Source organism: Triticum aestivum, chromosome 2B, assembly GCF_018294505.1.
Source record: "Triticum aestivum cultivar Chinese Spring chromosome 2B, IWGSC CS RefSeq v2.1, whole genome shotgun sequence".
NCBI lineage: Eukaryota > Viridiplantae > Streptophyta > Magnoliopsida > Poales > Poaceae > Triticum > Triticum aestivum.
Window position 1 is genome coordinate 150,925,728 of NC_057798.1, and position 22,155 is coordinate 150,947,882.

Genomic DNA, 22,155 nt, shown 5'->3' on the forward strand with positions numbered 1-22,155 from the left:
AACCATGGGTTCAAAAGCCTATGCCCTTCACACCTAAGTCAACTAAAAAGAAAGATGCTGAATAATTTGAACGCTTTGCTGAAATGCTGAGGCCAATTTTTCTACGAACTCGCTTAACTGATATCTTAAAAATGCTTCCTTACGCAAAGTATATGAAAGACGTCATCACTAATAAGAGGAAAATACCGAAAGATGAAATCTCCACTATGCTTGCTAATTATACTTTTAAAGATGGAGTACCTCCAAGAGTTCACCCAATATGCTGCTAATACCGGCCTCACCGACTTCATCGTAGCTGAATGTGAACAGTATCATCTCCTCACAAATTCCTTTGTGCAAAACATTCATTTTCATTCTAGGAATAACCCCCCTGAGGTATAGTTTAATTTATATTCTGAAACCCGCCAGATCCCACTTACTGAATTTTGTGACATATGTATGCTTCCTTATGATGGGGATTTGGTAGAGCCCAAGCCCTCAGAGTTTGAAGGTTTTTACCGTACTATGACAGTGGGGGTGAGAGAGGAGTATCGGGCACCACTATCATTAGCTTGCAGTTTCCTATCATGCATATTTTGCCTTACTTATTGCAAAGTGCTTGCTAGCGAGAGAGAAGGTGGGTGCACTTAGCACCCAAAACTTTGTTGTTTTGTGTTGTGCACTTTATGGCGACAACACTTATAGCTTGGGAGATATTGTGGCATGTCGCCTTCACCTTAACAGAACCAAGGGTAAAATACATGGGGGCAATTACGCTACTCGCTTGGTGACTCACTTCAATGTGAAGATACACCAGCATGATCATCCTTTTCCCAAAGCTTATTTAGATAGAGCAGGTATGGAGGACCACGATTTTATTGCTACTATTACCCTGATATTGATATGCCTTACAACTTAGTTTTCAGTGTGGATACTCGTGATATTATCCCCTTGCATGCACCTGCTTTGTTTGATCATGTTGCCAGGGGTGGATAAATGATTATGCCTGAGGACATTGTCGCTTACCGGAACAACCAGGCTATGGCACAGGAGGAGCCTCAGCAGTGGGACCCTATGGTGCTTGTTCCCCAGCAATTTAACATTGGACCTCAGGGCTTCTTCGAGTGGCCCTAGACCAAGTTAGGCCAAAAGCCTAAGCTTGGGGGAGTACGTATTCCCACCGGCATTACATTCATGTTCCACATTTCATTCCAGTTCTCGGTGTCCACAACTTTTTCATTGTATCATCCATGTTTAATTTATTTTCTCGCTTTCTTCTTGTGTGTTTGAAAAACTTTGAGAAAATCCAAAATATATTTCTTGCTTCTTTTTTGATTTTTCTTCCTAGTTTAATTGTTGTAGCCCTAAAAAGAAAAGCCAAGAAGATTTCCCTATTCTTGTTTTACTTGTTGGGAGCTTACCCTTGTAAATAGGTTTTCTCGTTTTTGCTTTTCCCATTTCATTTGCTTGTGTATGAAAAAAACAAAAACTCCAAAAATAATTCAATATGTTTCCCTGAATTTATTTTCCTTTTTATTAATTCATACCGAGGGGAAGACCACGATGAAAATGTTGAGTGGCTCTTATTTGCTTTATTGTTGATCTAATAAAAAGTCCATGTTACCTTGTCTTCTCCTCTTGAATAAAATGTTTGCAGATTCCAGCTTAGTCCATGGCACTCTTGCACTATTATTATTTCAAATCGTTCGATCATGCAAGTGAAAGGCAATAATGATGATATTAGATGAACTGGTCGTGGCAGAGAGAAACGGGTATGAACTCGACTTGTTCTATTTTTGTAAATATGTTTAACCTAGTATCCATTATTTAGCCTATTATGATCAAACATGTTTGCAATGACAATTAGAGATTATAGTTTCTCATGCCATGCATAAGTAGCTAGGAGTGAATAATGACTTATCTTGGATATCAACATTGCGTTAAAATGATTGTGATGTAGTACGATGATATGGTATCCTCCTCTGAAAGTTCGAGTGGCTTGACTTGGCACATGTTCATGCATGTAGTTGAATCAAAACCAACATAGCCTCTATGATATTTATGTTCATGGTGTACATATCCTACTCATGCTAGTATCCTTACTTATGCATAATGCATGTTCATGACCATTGTTGCTCTCTTGCTGGCTGCTTCTCAACCTATTTGCTAGCCTCCGCCTGTACTAAGTGGGAATTCTGCTTGTACAGCAAAAACCTGAAACCCAAGTTATTCCAGATGAGTCCACCATACCTACCTATATGCGGTATTACCCTGCCGTCCTAAGTAAATTTGCATGTGCCATCTCTGAAAACTTCAAATAAGTATCCTTTTTGTGTGCCTGGATTGTTCATGGAACGACAGGAGGTAGTCGGTATCTTCCATGCTCAGCGGGTTATTCTCAGGTCGAGTGTTTATTCACTCGCCATCGCACGAGAAAAGGGTGGTAATAGGGATGCCCAGTCCCATACTACAAAGAGAAAAGAGCTTACAAATAATCAAACAAAAACTCCCAATGGAGTCATAACCTTTACATTTCCACTTGGGAACCGCCACTAGCGTGTTTAGCATGGAAGATATTGATAACTGATAGTCGTGAAGTAAATGAGAAGGGTGCATGTCTCAGAATTTCATTTACCTATGTTTTAAAAAAACTTGAGCTCTGGCACCTCTGCAAATCACTGCTTCCCTCTGTGAAGGAACTATCCATTTACTTTTATGTTGTGTCATCACCTTCTCAAATAAGCGCTAGAACCTCAGAGCACTGCTGTCATGCCGATGCATTGTGTGTAGCTAATGTTGGGTGCATCATGACTAGATCTTTTCTACCATTAATTACAATGTTTAGTCGCTGCTTGAACTTTGGGGGTGCTCTGCATTTATGTTTTGCGGTCTCAGAAAGGGCTAGCGAGATACCACTATTGTCATATTATATCATGGTTGTTTTGACAACGTGTTGCTGTTTGAGACATCTTATTATTGCTCTCTATTTGATTATGTCATTGATATGAGTTAATATAATTTTTAAGTGTTATTGTAGACATGGTTAGTTATAATCTTTGCTGAAAACCTAGGTGATGTTTAATCTTATTTATGAAACAAGAGCAAAAGAGTTCATAAAAGTTTTTCTTTTCCACCTTCAGTTTATCAATTGAATTGCTTGAGGACAAGCAAAGGTTTAAGCTTGGGGGAGTTGATATGTCTCCAACGTATCTAATTTTCCTAGCGCTTTTCCTCTTCTTTTAGACTCTAATTTGCATGATTTGACTGGAATTAACCCTGTACTGACGCTGTTTTCAGCAAAAGTACCCTGGTGTTGTTTTTGTGCAGAAATATATGTTCTTGGAATGGAATGAAACTTTGCGAGGATTTTTTATATCAATAAAGAAAATTTCCGGAGCCAAGAGCCACCTGAGGTGGGCACCTGGGTGGGCACAACCCACCAGGAAGCGCCTCCCCCCCCCACCCCACCCAGGCGTGCCCCGGTGGGTTGTCCCCACCTAGTGGCCCCGCTGACCCTCAAACCATAGCTATAAAATCACATTATTCCAGAAAAAATCAGGGAGAAAGAATTATGGCGTTTCATGAGACGGAGCCGCCGCCGTCTCCTGTTCTTCATCAGGAGGCCAGATCTGGAGTCCGTTTGGGGCTCCGGAGAGGGGAATCTTCGATCTTTGTCATCACCAACACATCTCCGTTGCCAATTCCATGATGCTCCCCACCGGGAGTGAGTAATTCCTTCGTAGGCTCGCTGATCGGTGAGGAGTTGGATGAGATTCATCATGTAATCGAGTTAGTTTTGTTAGGGCCGGATTCCTAGTATCCACTATGTTCTGAGATTGATGTTGCTATGACTTTGCCATGCTTAATGCTTGTCACTTTGGGCCTGGGTGCCATGATTTCAGATCTGAACCATTTATGTTATTACCATTATATCCATGTTCTAGATCAGATCTTGCAAGTTATAGTCACCTACTATGTATTATGATCCGGCAACCCCGGAGTGAAAACAGTCGAGACCACTCTCGCTGATGACCGTAGTTTGAGGAGTGCATGTATTCACCATGTGATAATGCTTTGTTCTGATTCTCTATTAAAAGGAGGCTTTAATATCCCTTAGTTTCCAATAGGACCCTGCTGCCATGGGAGGGTAGGACAAAGGATATCATGCAAGTTCTTTCCATAAGCATGTATGACTATTTACGGAATACATGCCTACATTATATTTATGAACTGGAGCTAGTGTCGTATCGCCCTAGGTTATAACTGTCTCATGATGAATATCATCCAATGAGTCACCGATCCAATGCCTATGAATTTATCTTATATCTTTTCTGCTAAGTTAGTACTGCTACTGCTATCGTTACTGCTAAAAAATTACTGCTACCACTGTTACCGTTACCGTTGCTATTGCTGCTATCATCAAAACTATCATATTACTGTGCTACTAATCACTTTGCTGCAGATAATTAATCTCCAGGTGTGGTTGAATTGACAACTCAGCTGCTAATACCTTTAAATATTCTTTGGCTCCCCTTGTGTCGAATCTATAAATTTGGGTTGAATAATCTACCCTTGAAAATTGCTGCGATCCCCTATACTTGTGAGTTATCAGTGACCAAAGAACCACTGGCAACTTATAAACCCAGCGCCTCCCGCATTTGTTCAACTTGTCAAACGTTCTTCTCTTGAGCCCGTGCAACACTTCTACATTTGTCCTTTCTGCTTGTCCATTGCTCCTGGGATGGGCAACGGAAGCGAAGCATACCTTGCTCCCAAGACCTTGGATGTATGGCGTGAAGGCGCGGCTCGTGAACTACGTGCTATTGTCAGTAATGACCCTGCTCGGTACCCCATAACGGCAAACCAGTCCTTTAAAGAATTTGACAGCTGACTGCACAGTCACCTTTCTCACTGGCTCCACTTTAGGCCACTTTGTTGAACTTGTCGATGGCAATGTACAAGAACTCAAAGCCCCCGGTGGCAACAGGGAAGGGGCCCAGGAAGTCGAGCCCCTAGACCAAAAAAGGCCACGAAATAGGGATTGTTTGGAGGGCTTGTGCGGGTTGGTGTATGCTTTTCGAATGGGACTGGCATGCTTCACATCTTGCTACTAGCTCAGTTGCATCCTGGAGAGCAGTGGGCCAATAAAATCCTTGCCGGAATGCCTTCCCGACAAGGGCTCTTGATCTTATGTGAGAGCCACATGTGCCTCCATCTATATCCACCAATAACTTTAGCCCATCTTCCCAGCAAATGCATTTCAATTTCACCCCGTTCGGCCTCTTTCGGCACAAGATGTTATCAACAAATTGATACGTACTCGGTTGGCGCGATACTTTCTCAGCTTGCTCTTGTTCCTCGGGAAGTTCCCCTGTTTGGAGAAATTGATCTATCTATTGGGCCCATGCCGGAGCCTGTGGCTCGATGGCAAGGACTAAAGGCATTTCTTCGGTCGCGAGAGTGCTAACTTCAATGGTAAGGATCTGAGATCATACTTGAGGCCGTTGCTCACTGGCAAGCACATCCTCCTTCCCGGCAACATTCTCGACAGCGGCTTTGGGAAGCTTGATACGTCTCCAACATATCTATAATTTTTGTTTGTTCCATGTTGTCATATTATCAATCTTGGATGTTTTATATTCATTTACTAGCAACTTTATATCATTTTTTGGGACTAACCTATTGACATAGTGCCCAGTGCCAGTTGTTGTTTTTTTGCTTGTTTTTTACTTCACAGAAAATCAATACCAAACAAATTCCAAATGTCATGAAACTTTTTGGAGAATTTTTTATACCCAGAAGACACCCAGGAGGCCCAAGAAGTGCACCAGAGGGGCCCACTAGGCACCAGGGCACGCCCTGGTGAGTAGTGGAGCCCACAGGCACCTGCTACGTCTTGAGCTTGCGTTGGTTTTCCTTGAAGAGGAAAGGGTGATGCAGTAGAGTAGCGTAAGTATTTCCCTCAGTTTTTGAGAACCAAGGTATCAATCCAGTAGGAGGCTCCTCAAAAGTCCCACACACCTACACAAACAAACAAACAACTCACAACCAACGCAATAAAGGGGTTGTCAATCCCTTCACGGCCACTTGCAAAAGTGAGATCTGAAAGAGATAGTATGATAAGATAAATATATTTTTGGTATTTTATAATATAGATAGGAAAAGTAAAGATGACAAATAAAAGTAGATTGAAAGCTTATATGATAAAAGATAGACCCGGGGGCCATAGGTTTCACTAGAGGCTTCTCTCAAGATAGCATAAGAATTACGGTGGGTGAACAAATTATTGTCGAGCAATTGATAGAAAAGCGAATAATTATGAGATTATCTAGGCATGATCATGTATATAGGCATCACGTCCGCAACAAGTAGACCGACTCCTGCCTGCATCTACTACTATTACTCCACACATCAACCGACTCCTGCCTGGATACAGAGTATTAAGTTCATAAAGAACAGAGTAATGCATTAAGCAAGATGACATGATGTAGAGGGATAAACTCAAGAAATATGATATAAACCCCATCTTTTTATCCTCGATGGCAACAATACAATACGTGCTTTGCTGCCCCTGCTGTCACTGGGAAAGGACACCGCAAGATTGAACCCAAAGCTAAGCACTTCTCCCATGGCAAGAAAGATCAATCTAGTAGGCCAAACCAAACTGATAATTCGAAGAGACTTGCAAAGATAACTCGATCATACATAAAAGAATTCAGAGAAGATTCAAATATTTCTCATAGATAAACTTGATCATAAACCCACAAATCATCGGATCTCGACAAACACACCGCAAAAAGAGTTTACATCAAATAGATCTCCACAAGAGAGGGGGAGAACATTGTATTGAGATCCAAAAAGAGAGAAGAAGCCATCTAGCTAATAACTATGGACCCGAAGGTCTGTGGTAAACTACTCACAACTCATCGGAAGGGCTATGGTGTTGATGTAGAAGCCCTCCATGGTCGATTTCCCCTCCGGCGGAGCACCGGCGGAGGCTCCAAGATGGTATCTCGCGGATACAGAAGGCTACGGTGGTGGAAATTGCATTTTTTGGCTCCCTGGATGTTTTCAGGGTACGTAGGAGGAAGAAGAACGTCGGTGGCCGCATGTGGGGCCCAGGAGATAGGGGGCGCGCCCAGAGGGGGTGGGCGCGCCCTCCTATCTCCTGGCCGCCTCGCAAGCTTCTTGACTTGCACTCCAAGTTCCCCGGATCACGTTCGTTCCAAAAATCACGCTCCCGAAGGTTTCATTCCGTTTGGACTCCGTTTGATATTCCTTTTCTTCGAAATACTGAAATAGGGAAAAAACAGCAATACGGGCTGGGCCTCCGGTTAGTAGGTTAGTCCCAAAAATGATATAAATGTGTAAAATAAAGCCCATAAACATCCAAAATGGGTAATATAATAGCATGGAACAATAAAAAATTATAGATACGTTGGAGACGTATCAAGCATCCCCAAGCTTAATTCCTACTCGTCCTCGAGTAGGTAAATGATAAAAACAGAATTTTTGATGTGGAATGCTACCTAGCATAATTCTCAATGTAATTTTCTTTATTGTGGCATGAATGTTTAGATCCAAATGATTCAAGATAAAAGCTTATAAAACATAAAAATAATAATACTTCGAAGCATACTAACAAATAATCATGTCCTATCAAAATAGCATAGCCAAAGAAAGCTTATCCCTACAAAATCATATAGTTAGGCCATGCTTCATTTTCATTACACAAAGTACTCCCATCAGGCACAACCCCAGTTTCAGCCAAGCAATTGGTTCATACTTTTTAATGCGCTTCAGCTTTTTCAACTATTATGCAATACATGAGCGCAAGCCATGGACATAGCACTATGGTGGTATAAGGTGGTGGTTGTGAGGACAAAAGGAGGGAGAAGATAGTCTCACATCAACTAGGCGTATCAACGGGCTATGGAGATGCCCATCAATAGATATCAATGTGAGTGAGTAGGGATTGCCATGCAACGGATGCACTAGAGCTATAAATATATGAAAGCTCAACAAAAGAAACTAAGTGGGTGTGCATCCAACTTACTTGCTCACGAAGACCTAGGGCATTTTGAGGAAGCCCGTCATTGGAATATACAAGCCAAGTTCTATAATGAAAAATTCCCACTAGTATATGAAAGTGACAACATAGGAGACTCTCTATCATGAAGATCATGGTGCTACTTTGAAGCACATGTGTGGAAAAAGAGATAGTAGCATTGTCTCTTCTCTCTTTTTCTCTCATTTTTTCCTTTTTATTTTTCTTTTTTTTTCTTTTTTTATTTCGCCTCTTTTTTTTTCTTTTTGGCCTTTCTCTTTTTTTCTTTTCTTAAAGTCCGAAGTCTCATCCCGACTTGTGGGGGAATCATAGTCTTCATCATCCTTTCCTCACTGAGACAATGCTCTAATAATGAAGATCATCACACTTTTATTGATTTACAACTCAAAAATTACAACTCAAAGCTAGAACAAGATATGACTCTATATGAATGCCTCCGGCGGTGTACCGGGATATGCAATGAATCAAGAGCGACATGTATGAAAATTATGAAGGTGGCCTTGCCACAAATATGATGTCAACTACATGATCATGCAAAGAGCAATATGACAATGATGGAACGTGTCATAATAAACGGAATGGTGGAAAGTTGCATGATAATATATCTCGGAATGGCTACGGAAATGCCATAATAGGTAGGTATGGTGGTTGTTTTGAGGAAGGTAAATAATGGGTGCAATACCGGCGAAAGTTGCGTGGTACAATAGAGGCTAGCAAAGTGGAAGGATGAGTGTGCGTATATCCATGGACTCACATTAGTGATAAAGAACTCATATAATTATTGCAAAAGTCTACTTGCCCTCGAAGCAAAGTACTACTACGCATGCTCCTAGGGGAAGGGTTGGTAGGAGTTAACCATCGCGCGATCCCGACCTCCACTCATAAGGAAGACAATCAAAAGAGCACATCATGCAACAAATTTGTCACACAACTTTTACCATACGTGCATGCTACGGGACTTGCTAACTTCAACACAAATATTTCTCAATTTCATAATTATCCACTAGCATGACTCTAACATTACTACCTTTATATCTCAAAATAATTATCAAGCATCAAATTGATCATAGCATCCAATTCACTTCCTATGATAGTTTTTATTATACCCAACTTGGAAGCTCATCATTCTAGGACCAAATTCGTAACCATAGCGAATACCATGCTGTTCTAAAAGACTCTCAAAATAATATAAGTGAAGCATGAGGGACTAGCAATTTCTTCAAAATTAAGCCACCGTCGTTCTCTAAAAGATATAAGTGAAGCACTAGAGCAAAAACTATCAAGCTCAAAAGATATAAGTGAAGCACATAGAGTATTCTAGCAAATTCTAATCAAGTGGGCTTATCCCAAAGGGTGTGTACAGCAAGGATGATTGTGTAAAACTAAAAAGCAAATACTAATATCATACAAGACGCTCCAAGCAAAACACATATCATGTGGCGGATAAAAATATAGCTCCAAGTAAAGTTACCAATGAACAAAGACGAAAGAGGGGATGCCTTCCGGGGGCATCCCCAAGCTTAGGCTTTTGGCTATTCTTGAATATACTGGGGTGCCATGGGCATCCCCAAGCTTAGGATTTTGCCGCTCCTTATTCCATAGTCCATCAAATCTTTATCCAAAACTTGAAAACTTCACAACACAAAACTCAACAGGAAATCTCATAAGCTCCGTTAGTGAAAGAAAGCAAAACCACCACATAAGTTACTGTAATGAACTCATTCTTTATTTATATTGGTGTTAAACCTACTATATTTCAAGTTCTCTATAGTTCATACCACTTAATACTAGCCATAGATGCATCAAAATAAGCAAACAACACACGAAAAACAGAATCTGTCAAAAACAGAACAGTCTGTAGCAATCTGTAACCCACGAATACTTCTGTAACTCTAAAAATCCTACCAAAATAGGAAGTCCTGGAAAATTGTCTATTGATCTACATCAAAAATAATCAACGCAAAAGCACGTTTCTGTGATTTAACAAAACTAAATTCGTGCATGCAAAGTTTCTGTTTTTCAGCAGAATCAAAATTAACTATCACCATAGGTTATCCTATAGGTTCTACTTGGCACAAACACTAATTAAAACATAAAAACACATCTAAACAGAAGGTAGATGAAAAATTTACTACTAAACAGGAACAAAAACAAAAAACACAAATAAAATTGGGTTGCCTCCCAACTAGCGTTATCGTTTAACGCCACTAGTTAGGCATAAAAGCGAAGATAGATCTAAATAGTGCCATCTTTGGCACTAAATTCATAAGTAGCCCGCATGATAGATTCATAAGGTAATTTAACTTTCTTTCTTGGAAAGTGCTCCATGCCTTTCCTTAATGGAAATTGGAATCTAATATTCCCTTCCTTCATATCAATAATCGCACCAATCGTTCTAAGGAAAGGTCTACCAAGAATAATAGGGCAAGAAAGATTGCAATCTATATCAAGAACGATAAAATCTACGGGCACCAAATTTCTATTTGCAACAATGAGGACATCATTGATCCTTCCCATTGGCTTTTTAATGGTGGAATCCGCAAGGTGCAAATTTAAAGAGCAATCATCAAGATCATGGAAACCTAGAATATCACATAAAGTTTTCGGAATCATGGAAACACTAGCACCCAAATCACACAAAGCAAAATACTCATGATCTTTAATTCTAATCTTTATAGTAGTTTCCCACTCATCATTAAGTTTTCTAGGTATAGAAACTTCCAAATTAAGTTTTTCATCATAAGATTGCATCAAGGCATCAACAATATGTTTGGTAAAAGCTTTATTTTGACTATAAGCATGTGGAGAATTAACAACGATTGCAACAAGGAAATACAACCATCTAAAGAACAATTATCATAATCAAATTCCTTGAAATCTGAGATAGTGGGTTCAATACTATTTAAAGTCATGACCTCTCCAATCCCACTTTTACCAATTTTAGCAGCAAGATCTAAAAACTCCGAATTCTTGGGACACCTTCTAAATAAAGTTGACTCATCTCCAGTCCCATTATTATCAAGATTCATATTGTAAAACAAAGATCTAATAGGAGACACATCAATAACTTTAGGATCTTCATCATTATTTTCATGGAAACTAGAAGAACACGCCTTTACAAAGCAATCTTTCTTAGCACGCAATCTAGCGGTTCTTTCCTTGCACTCATCAATGGAAATTCTCATTGCTTTGAGAGACTCATTGATATCATGCTTAGGAGGAGAAGATCTAAGTTTAAGAGAATCAACATCAAGTGAAAGTCTATCAACGTTCCTAGCCAAATCATCAACTTTGAGCAATTTTTCTTCAAGCAAGGCATTAAAATTCTTTTGAGAAATCATAAATTCTTTCACACTATTCTCAAAATCATAGGGCATCTTATTAAAATTACCATAAGAATTATTGTAGGAATTTCCATAATTATTAGAGGAGTTACTAGGGAACGGTCTAGGATTAAAGTTTCCTCTATAAGCATTGTTACTGAAACTATTCCTACCAACAAAATTCACATCCATAGATTCATTATTATTATCAATCAAAGTAGATAAAGGCATATCATTGGGATCAAGAGGAGTATTTCTAGTAGCAAAAAACTTCATAAGTTCGTCCATCTTTCCACTCAAAACATTGATTTCTTCTATAGCATGCATTTTTTTACTAGAAGGTCTTTCGGTGTGCCATTGAGAATAATTAGCCATAATATTATCAAGAAGTTTTGTAGCATCTCCTAACATGATTCCCATAAACGTGCCTCCCGCGGCCGAATCTAAAAGATTTCTAGAAGCAAAGTTCAAATCAGCATAAAATTTTTGTATGATCATCCATAAATTCAAACCATGAGTAGGGCAATTGCGAATCATCAATTTCATTCTTTCCCAAGATTGGGCAACATGCTCATGATCAAGTTGTTTAAAATTTATAATATCGTTCCTAAGAGTGATAATCTTAGCAGGAGGAAAATACTTAGAGATAAAAGCATCTTTGCACTTGTTCCAAGATCAATGCTATTTTTAGGCAAAGACGAGAACCAAACTTTAGCATGATCTCTAAGTGAAAACAGAAATAACTTCAATTTGACAATATCGTTATCCGTATCTTTCTTCTATTTCATATCACACAAATCAATAAAGTTGTTTAGATGAGTAGCGGCATCTTCACTAGGAAGGCCGGCGAATTGATCTTTCATAACAAGATTCAGCAAAGCAGTATTGATTTCACAAGACTCGACATCATTAAGAGGAGCAATCGGAGTACTAAGGAAATCATTATTATTGGTATTGGAGAAATCACTCAATTTGGTATTATCTTGCGCCATGGCAACAAGTAACCCAACACACAAGCAAACAGAAAAAGGCAAGCAAAAAAGAGGAGAAGATTGGGAAAGAGAGGGCGAATAAAACGGCAGGGGTGAAGTGGGGGAGAGGAAAACGAGAGGCAAATGGCAAATAATGTAAATGCGAGGGAGGTGAGTTTGTGACGGGTACTTGGTATGTCTTGACTTGAGCGAAGACCTCCCCGGCAACGGCGCCAGAAATCCTTCTTGATACGTCTTGAGCTTGCGTTGGTTTTCCTGGAAGAGGAAAGGGTGATGCAGCAGAGTAGCGTAAGTATTTCCCTCAGTTTTTGAGAACCAAGGTATCAATCCAGTAGGAGGCTCCTCAAAAGTCCCACGCACCTACACAAACAAGAACTCGCAACCAACGCAATAATGTGGTTGTCAATCCCTTCACGGCCACTTGCAAAAGTGAGATTTGATAGAGATAGTATGATAAGATAAATATATTTTTGGTATTTTATAATATAGATAGGAAAAGTAAAGATGCAAATAAAAGTAGATTGAAAGCTTATATGATAAAAGATAGACCCGGGGGCCATAGGTTTCACTAGAGGCTTCTCTCAAGATAGCATAAGTATTATGGTTGGTGAACAAATTACTGTCCAGCAATTGATAGAAAAGCGAATAATTATGAGATTATCTAGGCATGATCATGTATATAGGCATCACGTCTGCAACAAGTAGACCGACTCCTGCCTGCATCTACTACTATTACTCCACATATCGACCGACTCCTGCCTGCATCTAGAGTATTAAGTTCATAAAAAACAGAGTAACGCATTAAGCAAGATGACATGATGTAGAGGGATAAACTCAAGCAATATGATATAAACCCCATCCTTTTATCCTCGATGGAAACAATACAATACGTGCCTTGCTGCCCCTGCTGTCACTGGGAAAGGAAACCGCAAGATTGAACCCAAAGCTAAGCACTTCTCCCATGGCAAGAAAGATCAATCTAGTAGGCCAAACCAAACTGATAATTCGAAGAGACATGCAAAGATAACTCAATCATACATAAAATAATTCAGAGAAGATTCAAATATTTCTCATAGATAAACTTGATCATAAACCCACAATTCATCGGATCTTGACAAACACACCGCAAAAAGAGTTTACATCGAATAGATCTCCACAAGAGAGAGGGAGAACATTGTATTGAGATCCAAAAAGAGAGAAGACGCCATCTAGCTAACAACTATGGACCCGAAGGTCTGTGGTAAACTACTCACAACTCATCGGAAGGGCTATGGTGTTGATGTAGGAGCCCTCCGTAGTCGATTCCCCCTCCGGCGGAGCACCGGCGAAGGCTCCAAGATGGGATCTCATGGATACAGAAGGTTATGGTGGAGGAAATTGTGTTTTGTTGGCTCCCTGGATGTTCTCGGGGTATGTAGGTATATATAGGAGGAAGAAGTACGTCGGTGGCTGCTTGTGGGGCCCAGGAGATAGGGGCGCGCCCTCCTGTCTCCTGGCCGCCTCGCAAGCTTCTTGACTTGCACTCCAAGTTCTTCGGATCACGTTCGTTCCAAAAATCACGCTCCCGAAGGTTTCATTCCGTTTGGACTCCGTTTGATATTCCTTTTCTTCGAAATATTGAAATAGGCAAAAAAAACAGCAATACGGGCTGGGCCTCCGGTTAGTAGGTTAGTCCCAAAAATGATATAAATATGTAAAATAAAGCCCATAAACATCTAAAAGGGGTAATATAATAGCATGGAACAAACAAAAATTATAGATACGTTGGAGACGTATCAGCACCCCCTCCACCGACCACTGCCTCTATAAATATTCTAAAATCCCAAAAACCCTAGGGGGGTCGACGAAACAGAATTCCAGTCGCCGCATATTCCAGAACCACGAGATCCAATCTACAGACCTTTTCCGACACTTTGCCAGAGTGGTCAACGATCATAGAGGGGTTCTTCATCATCACCCTTTCCCCTCTGATGATGTGTGAGTAGTTTACCACAGACCTATGGGTCCGTAGGTAGTAGCTAGATGGCTTCTTCTCTCCTTTTGATCTTCAATACAATGTTCTCCTTGATGTTCTTGGAGATCTATTCGATGTAATCTTCTTTTGCGGTGCGTTTGTTGAGATCCAATGATTTATGGATTTATGATCACATTATCTATGAATATTATTTAAGTCTTCTCTGAACTCTTTTATACATGATTAAGATAGCTTTTTATTTCTCTCCAATCTATCGATTTGGTTTGACCAACTAGATTGGTTTTTTCTTGCAACGGGAGAGGTGCTTTGTGATGGGTTCAATCTTGCGGTGTCCTTACCAGTGACAGTAGGAGTAGCGAGGCATATATTGATTGTTGCCATTAAGGATAAAAGATGGGGGGTTTTACCATATTGATTGGATCTATCCCTCTACATCATGTTATCTTGCTTAAGGCGTTATTCCATTCTTATGAACTTAATACTCTACATGCATGCTGGATAGCGGTCGATGTGTGGAGCCATAGTAGTAGATGTAGGCAGGAGTCGGTCTACTTGTAACGGGTGTGATGCCTATGTTCATGATCATTGCCTTAGATATCGTGATAGTTATGCGCTTTTCTATCAATTGCTCAACAGTAATTTGTTTACCCACTGTATGCTTTCTTCAAGAGAGAAGCCTCTAGTGAAACCTATGGCCCCGGGGTCTATTTGTTATCATATATTTTCAGATCTATAAAACCAAAGACCCAAAAATTCCTTGCTGTAATTTATTTATATTTACTTTATTTTGCCTTTTACTTGTCTTTTATATCAATCTCTATTTGATGTAATGACTTTTTGCGGTGTGTTTGTTGGGATCCGATGAATTGTGAGTTTACGATCAGATCTATCCATGAATATTTTTTGAGTCTTTGCTGAACTCTTTTATGCATGCTTGTTATAACCTCGTATTTCTTCTCCAAAACCTTGGTCTGGTTTGGCCAACTAGATTATTTTTTCTTGCAACGGGAAGAGGTGCTTTATGATGGGTTCAATCTTGCGGTGCTCAATCTCAGTGACAGAAAGAAACATGACACACATGTATCATTGCCATTAAGGATAAAAAGATGGGGTTTATTCATACATGAATAGATCTTATCTACATCATGTCGTCGTTCTTATTGCATTACTCTATTTTTTCATGAGCTTAATACACTAGATGCATGCTGGATAGTGGTGGATGTGTGGAGTAATAGTAGTAGATGCAGACAGGAGTCGGCCTACTAATTTTGGATGTGATGTCTATATACATGATCATTGCCTTGGATATCGTCATAATTAATTATTCGCTTTTCAGTCAATTGCCCAACATTAATTTGTTTACCCACCGTATGCTATTTTCTCGAGAGAAGCCTCTAGTGAAATCTACGGCCTCCGGGTTTATTTTCTATCATATTTAAACCAAAAATACCTTGTTGCATTTTTCTTTCTTTATTTTATTTTGTGGTTTTGCAAGATATATTAAGAGGCTGACTATTTTTTTGTAATGTTCACAAGTCAAGTTTGTTTTTGTACATGACAGTTTTATTATTAATAATAAGGCATTTTTATTATTAGGAGGATGGCATTTATATTATTAAGAGGATGTCATTTTTTGTCTTTACAAAAAAAAATCATGTTTGGACCATGGCAAAATTATTAGACTTATCTAGATAAAACATTTTTCCTATTTAAAGTTGGCATGGGACTAATTCTGTTTGCTTTACAAATTAGAGCATGGCAATGTTTGTTCTTTTGTGTGTGTTTTGTGCTTTTTATGTATAAAATTATTCTTGGTTAATGACATTTATTTCCTCCAAAAATGAGCTAATTGGGTCTACCCCGTTTTTCAAACACGCTTCATGGGCCAGTGGAGGAACTCGATGGTTCGTCGGAACAAGGGATGTAGAACGACGAAAAGAACATGATGGTTCGGTCGATCGATACTCCTGGGGCGAACTAATTCGTTCGATGGGAGCCTCCTCCTGACGTGGTCGCCACTTATTGAGGTTCATTGTTTTTAAGCATCGTTAGTGTAATCTAATTACCACGCAAAATACCAAGCGTGATCATCTCAATCTCAAGCGTGGATCCAGCCTCCGCATCGCGCGTGGGGCTGTGCACACAAGGGCAACGCCTACCTCGAGGGCCGACGACGTCGACATGCAGGTCTGGCCGGCACTTCGCGCAGGGGGAGCTCACCGGTGCACCCGACGCCGCCCAATGATGATGGCTTCGAGCACGCCCTCGGTCCACCCGTCGTGGACAACCCAGGCGGGTTGTCGGGGCACACGCTGCCTGGGCAGATCAAACGGCGCGGAGAGGCCCCCCGGCATTGCCACCCGGAAACTCATGGTGCGGTGAGCAATGTTGCCCTCGAAGAGCCCTAGGAGGCGGGTACTACAACATTCTTTAGAGGATTAATGACCCGCAACGGTCTTAGCTTGTTTTTGAAAAAAAACACTCAAATTGTGTTGCCTCTGGCTCTGCATCCTTTTTTACTGCGTCACGAACATTCCTAGAAGAAAATATGTGTCCCAACATAGCACACAAATGAGGCCATGGAATTTCGAAGCCCCGTTCACAAGTGACGCAGCTCCGCTGGCTTTTTTTTAGGGGTCGCGGCGCGCCAGTATTCCGCGGCGTAGAGCAACCCGTTCGGGCGTGGCCTCCAGCTCCTCCATCGGCTGGCTGGGCTGCATAGTTTTTTTTAGAGGAGGCCGCATAGTATTTTTTTTCAATCAGTGGACCTGAAGGATTAGGCCCAATATGGAGGAGGAGAGTGGGCGGGCTGGAAATGGGTTGTGGACTGGGCTACGTCCATTTTGTGTGTGTGTGTGTGTGTGTGTGTTTCGTTTTGCTACGATTGAAGGTGGACAGAGAGCTAAACAGAGAGGGTTTTGGCTGTATTTTGTCTATACGGAGAGCCTTTTTTCTGAAAAGTTACATAGGCATAGAAATTTCATAATTTGACGCGAAGTATAAATTTCCAAGACGAACGAGAACGAGTTAACAATTTGAACAAAATAAGATTTGAGACATGTCATATGGCAAAAACATCAACTTTCTGCATATGTTTGCGAATCAAAATGGGTACGCATCTGTAAACACATGAACATAAATTTTGAGCTAAAACAAGCTGGCCTAAAACCCGCCAGGATACGTTTTAAAGCCGGTAACAGCTGAAAAATATGGTAACCAGCATATTAACGGGTGATAACTTCTGAGCTCGGAAGAAAATGCTAAAACAGTCCAAAGGAGTTTTAGTTTTCATCATGATAATTGCCTGTGAATAGTCCGGTAACTCACACATAAATAGTCATGATTTTGCTTCCGCGAGAGGCAAGGTTGTCCTTTCACGAGAGTCACGGCCGTGCCTATCGGGAACGGGAAAAACACGTTTTTTGTTTTTTTTTCTTTCGCAAGAGGCACGATTTTGCTTCTGCGAGAGGCACGGCTGTGTCTCTCTCGAAAACGGGAAAACACATTTTCTGTTTTTTTTTTCGGAAGAGCCACGGTTGTGCTTTCGCGAGAGGCACGGCCGTGCCTCTTGGAAACGAAAAAATATGCGCTTTATCTTCTTCTTTTTTCTTTCGTGAGAGGCACGGTTTTGCTTTCACGAGAGGCACGGTTATGATTTTGCGAGAGCATGGGCATGCCTTTTTCAGAAAGGGAAAAACCCCGTGCTCCCCATTCGGTTTATTCGTCCGATTTTTCTATGAAAACAAAGTTTGTCAAAACCTATCAACATGGGATCTAATTTTGAAGATCTCGACGCGAGGAATCCAACGGTGAAAGCGGTTCGAGATTTGAACGCACGGTTTAAGAGATAAAACGTTTTGAATAAATAAATCTACGAAAAAAAGGAAAACTCCCGGGTTACGACAAATGACGCACATGTGGCGCGCCAACTTGTGGTAACCTGGAAAGGTGGGAGTGATCTTTGCAATGAGTACTCCTTAATAAGTGATTTCGTCCATCGGCTGGCTCAGCGGCATACTTTTTTTAAAAAAGGCTGCATAGTTTTTTTCAAGCAGTGGAGCTGAAGGATTAGGCCCAATTTGGAGGAGAGTGGACGGGCTGGAAAAGTATGGGTTGTCGCAGTGCTGGACTGGGCTATGTCCATTTTGTGTATGTGTCTATTTTTTTTCGTTTTTGCTACGGTTGAAGGTGGACAGAGAGCTAAACAGGAGTAAATAGCATAAAACTACTAGTTTACAGGCTAGGGTTCCAAAAAACTACCGGTTTTTAATTTTTCTCAAATAACTACCAAATCAGGGGTTTCAAAAAACCTCAAATCCTCTTTGTTAAAAAAATTAAACATGTTTATGACAAGTCGGGCCCGCCATTAACCGCACCGTTTGTTTGACCGTCGGTTTGACCGTTAGCTGACATTTGGGACCCACATGTCATTGTCTCTTTTAAAAAACCGCGATCAGGTCCTTGTAAATTTTTACAAAAGCAATCGGCTCCCTCCCGTCCCTGTGCTCCAGAACGATAGGAGCTGCGCTGGCCAGCAGCCCCGCCGGATGAGCTCGCCGGCCAGCAGCCCCGCCGTGAGGAGCTCGCTGGCAAGCAGCCCCGTCGTCGTCCACTGCGCACGGGGTGGACCTCCCGTTCGGCGAGGCAGGGGGTGGTCGTCGTCGCAGGCGAGGCAGGCGTGGCCGCCGGCGCACACATGCGAGGGGGCGTGGCGGCGGCCACAGGCGAGGGGCGGGGCACCGTGGTGGTCGGCGTAGGCAAGGGGCGGCGGCCACATGCGGGGGCGGGGCGGCGTGGTGGTCAACACAAGCGAGGGGTTGCGTGGCGGCGGCCACAGGCGAGGGGCGGCGTGTTTCCGGCCGCTGCGGGCGCGGCTCGCCGGTCGCAGGTGATGCACGGCGTCGGCCCGGAGGTGGCATCGCGGTTCTAGGCAGAGCTCTCGAGATCGAGCTCCTGCCATGGCTGGTGCCCCTCCTCTGGATCTGGGGACCTGATTGCTTTTTTTGAAAAATTTCAGGGACCCAATTGCATTTCCAGAAAACTTCCAGGGACCCGATTGCTTTTTCAGACACTGAGATGTGGGTCCCAAATGTCAGCTAACGGTCAAACAGACGATGCATTTAGTGGCGGGCCCGACTTGTCATAAACATGTTTAATTTTTTAACAAAGAGGATTTGGGGTTTTTTGAAACAATCAATCCCTGATTTGGTAGTTATCTGAGAAAAATTAAAAACCGGTAGTTTTTTGTAACCCTAGCCTGTAAACTAGTAGTTTTATGCTATTTACTCGCTAAACAGAGAGGATTTTGGCTGTATTTTGTCTATACAGAGAGCCTTTTTTCAGAAAAGTGATATAGGCATAGAAATTTTATAATTTTGACACAAAGTATAAATTTTTAGACATAGAGTTAACCATTTGAATAAAATAAGATTTGAGACATGTCATGTGGCAACAACATCAACTTTCTGCGTATGTTTGCGAATCAAAACGGCTACACGTATCTAAACACATGAACATAACTTTTGAGCTCAAAAAAGCTGCCGTAAGCCCAAACGGGATACATTTTAAAGTCGGTAACATGTAAACAGTATGGTAACCGGCATATTAACGGATGATAACTTCTGAGCTCGGAAGAAAATGCTAAAACAGTCCAAAGGAGTTTTACTCCCTTCGTTTAGAATTACTTGTCTCGGAAATGAATGTATCTAGAACTAAAATACGTCTAGATACATCCATTTTCGCGACAAGTAATTTCGAACAGAGGGAGTAGTTCTCATCATGATAATTGCCTGTGAATAGCCCGGTAACTCACACATAAATAGCTTGGCAACAAAATGACAACACCTAACTGAGATAAGTTTTGGGATTTGGAGCCCAAAGCAGTGTGTAAACAGTATGGCAAGTGGCAACTCACATATTACTGCATGTTAACTTCATAGCTGAGAATAAGATCGCGATTTTCTCCAATATATGGTAGCATGGGCCCAATGGTGGATCAAGGATTAAAGGTTCAATACTTAAGTTTCTCTTCTATATAAGAGATCTGCAAGCACGAATTAAGTTTGAAGTCGCCGAGGCTCGTTCCTGGATTCCGAAGACATACTGCTGCTGCTGCTACTTAGTGCACGAATGCTTAATTATTTACAGACTTGGTTACTGGAGTATGTTGTTGCTGCAGTGCAGATCGATCGCCGAGCCCGCCGCCGACGGCCGCCGGCCCTGCAACTGCAAGGAGACGAGCAATTCAGAGGCGGTTACATCTGTATTCAGATTTCAGCAGAGCGTAACACATTGGAGGTTCAGATCATCTCTTGGCACAGATCAGTGAAGAAGAAGAAGATCAGTTTCAGTCTTTTGTTTTCAGACCTTTGTATTTCCGTTAGAATGCTGCCACGGCCAGCCCGCCGCCGACGAACACCGCGGTGACGAAAGGATGATCGTTCATCAGCTTCCCTGCAGCCATCGACATCGTGATCAGATCAAAATATTTTCCACGCCGGCGCAGTAAGAAGAAGAGGAGTGCAGTGTGCTCTGCTCACCGAGCCTTTTGAGCGGGGGCACCCGCGCCGGCGCAGTGGAAGTGACGGTGGCGACGGCGACGGCGACGTCGAAGCGCAGGTAGCAGTCGAAGCCGACGACGGCGCCCGCCACGCCGTCGCGCCACGCGTCGAGGCCCCAGCAGCAGGTGTCCCCCGCCCGCGCCGACTGCCCGGGGCACCAGGACCACTCGCAGGTCTCCGCCACCCGCGCCGAGTACTGGACGCACCACGCGCACTCCGCCGGCGTGCGGTCCCGCGCGCACTCCGCCAGCACGCGCACCGTGCTGTTCTTCTTGTAGTCGCTCGCCGAGGCGATCCAGTCCACGGCCACCTGCATCCCCGAGTTGATGGCCGCGACCTGCCCCATGCGCCACGCCAGGTCGGCGAGGCTCAGCAGCTCGTAGGAGGTGCTGGTGATGAGCGCGTCGGCGCCGGAGATGATGCGCGCGCGGAAGCCGTCGTACCTGGGCGAGGATGCGTTCGCGTCGGCGTAGGAGGCGAAGCAGGCGTCCGTCCAGACGCCGGCGCGCCGGCCGCGGGCACCGCAGGCGTCGGTGAGCTTCCTGGCCGCGGCGGCCAGGCACGAGCGGCACTGGGACGGCGTGGCGTACCCGAAGCAGAGCCCGCGGACGAACGCGGCGTCGCGTCCGACCACTCCGGCGGACCGCAGGGACGCGAAGCCCGTGGGCGCGGCGGCGGAGGGGAGGGCGCGGAGGAGGGAGACCACGTTGGCGCGGAATGCCGTGGCGTTCTTGGCGCTGCTGGCGTTGGCGGTTGCCTGCGCGTGCGGCGGGTGGCACTGGACCAAGGTGGGGGTGACGCGCGGGCGCTCCTCCGAGTCCGAGGCTGCCGCGGCGGCGGCGACGAGGACGAAGAGGAGGAGGAGGAGGAAGGGGGGCGTCGAGCGCGCCATTGCCGGCCTCGTGCTCTGGCGCTCGCTTCGGCAACTGGCTAACTGGTGAAGCAGGTGGGGAGTGCAGGACAGGAGACGAGACGCTCAGACGCGTCCTCGGAGGAGCCTTTGGTGTTGGCCGGCGCCTTCCGCGTAGCTTCGCCCTGTACGGTGAGTCTGCTTGTGACGAAAATGGACAGACGAAAGAAGAGCCCCCGATAAGCTTTGCCATTCCGGGCGTCTCCCACTCTCCCCTATCATCATACCTGCCTGCTCGCTCGCTCGCTTTATGACCCTTTGAACATGCAATGGCAGCCCGCGTGAAAAAGCAGGGGGGGGGGGGGGGGGAGGAGAGACTTGCTGCAGGCAGAGTAGTGGGTACTGCAG

General features: G+C 43.1%; 1 protein-coding gene across 1 annotated transcript; it reads right to left on the minus strand.

Annotated features, from left to right (window-relative positions):
* Window positions 1-20,133: 20,133 nt before the first annotated feature.
* LOC123040888 (uncharacterized) lies at window positions 20,134-21,999 on the minus strand. Its single transcript, XM_044463616.1, has 3 exons — window positions 20,877-21,999; window positions 20,704-20,790; window positions 20,134-20,562 (listed from the first exon to the last, which is right to left on the minus strand). Exons 1-2 carry the CDS (start codon window positions 21,787-21,789, stop codon window positions 20,717-20,719), a joined length of 987 nt encoding a protein of 328 aa, XP_044319551.1. The 5' UTR covers window positions 21,790-21,999; the 3' UTR covers window positions 20,134-20,562; window positions 20,704-20,716.
* Between the last annotated feature and the right edge of the window lie 156 nt (window positions 22,000-22,155).

What these genes read in the sequence shown, in the direction of transcription:
- LOC123040888 (XM_044463616.1), bottom strand. Translation starts at nt 21,789, where the DNA reads ATGGCGCGCTCGACGCCCCCCTTCCTCCTCCTCCTCCTCTTCGTCCTC. An exon ending in GCCCCCGCTCAAAAGGCTCG is followed by an intron (nt 20,791 to 20,876) that starts GTGAGCAGAGCA and finishes CGATGGCTGCAG; the next exon opens with GGAAGCTGATGAACGATCAT.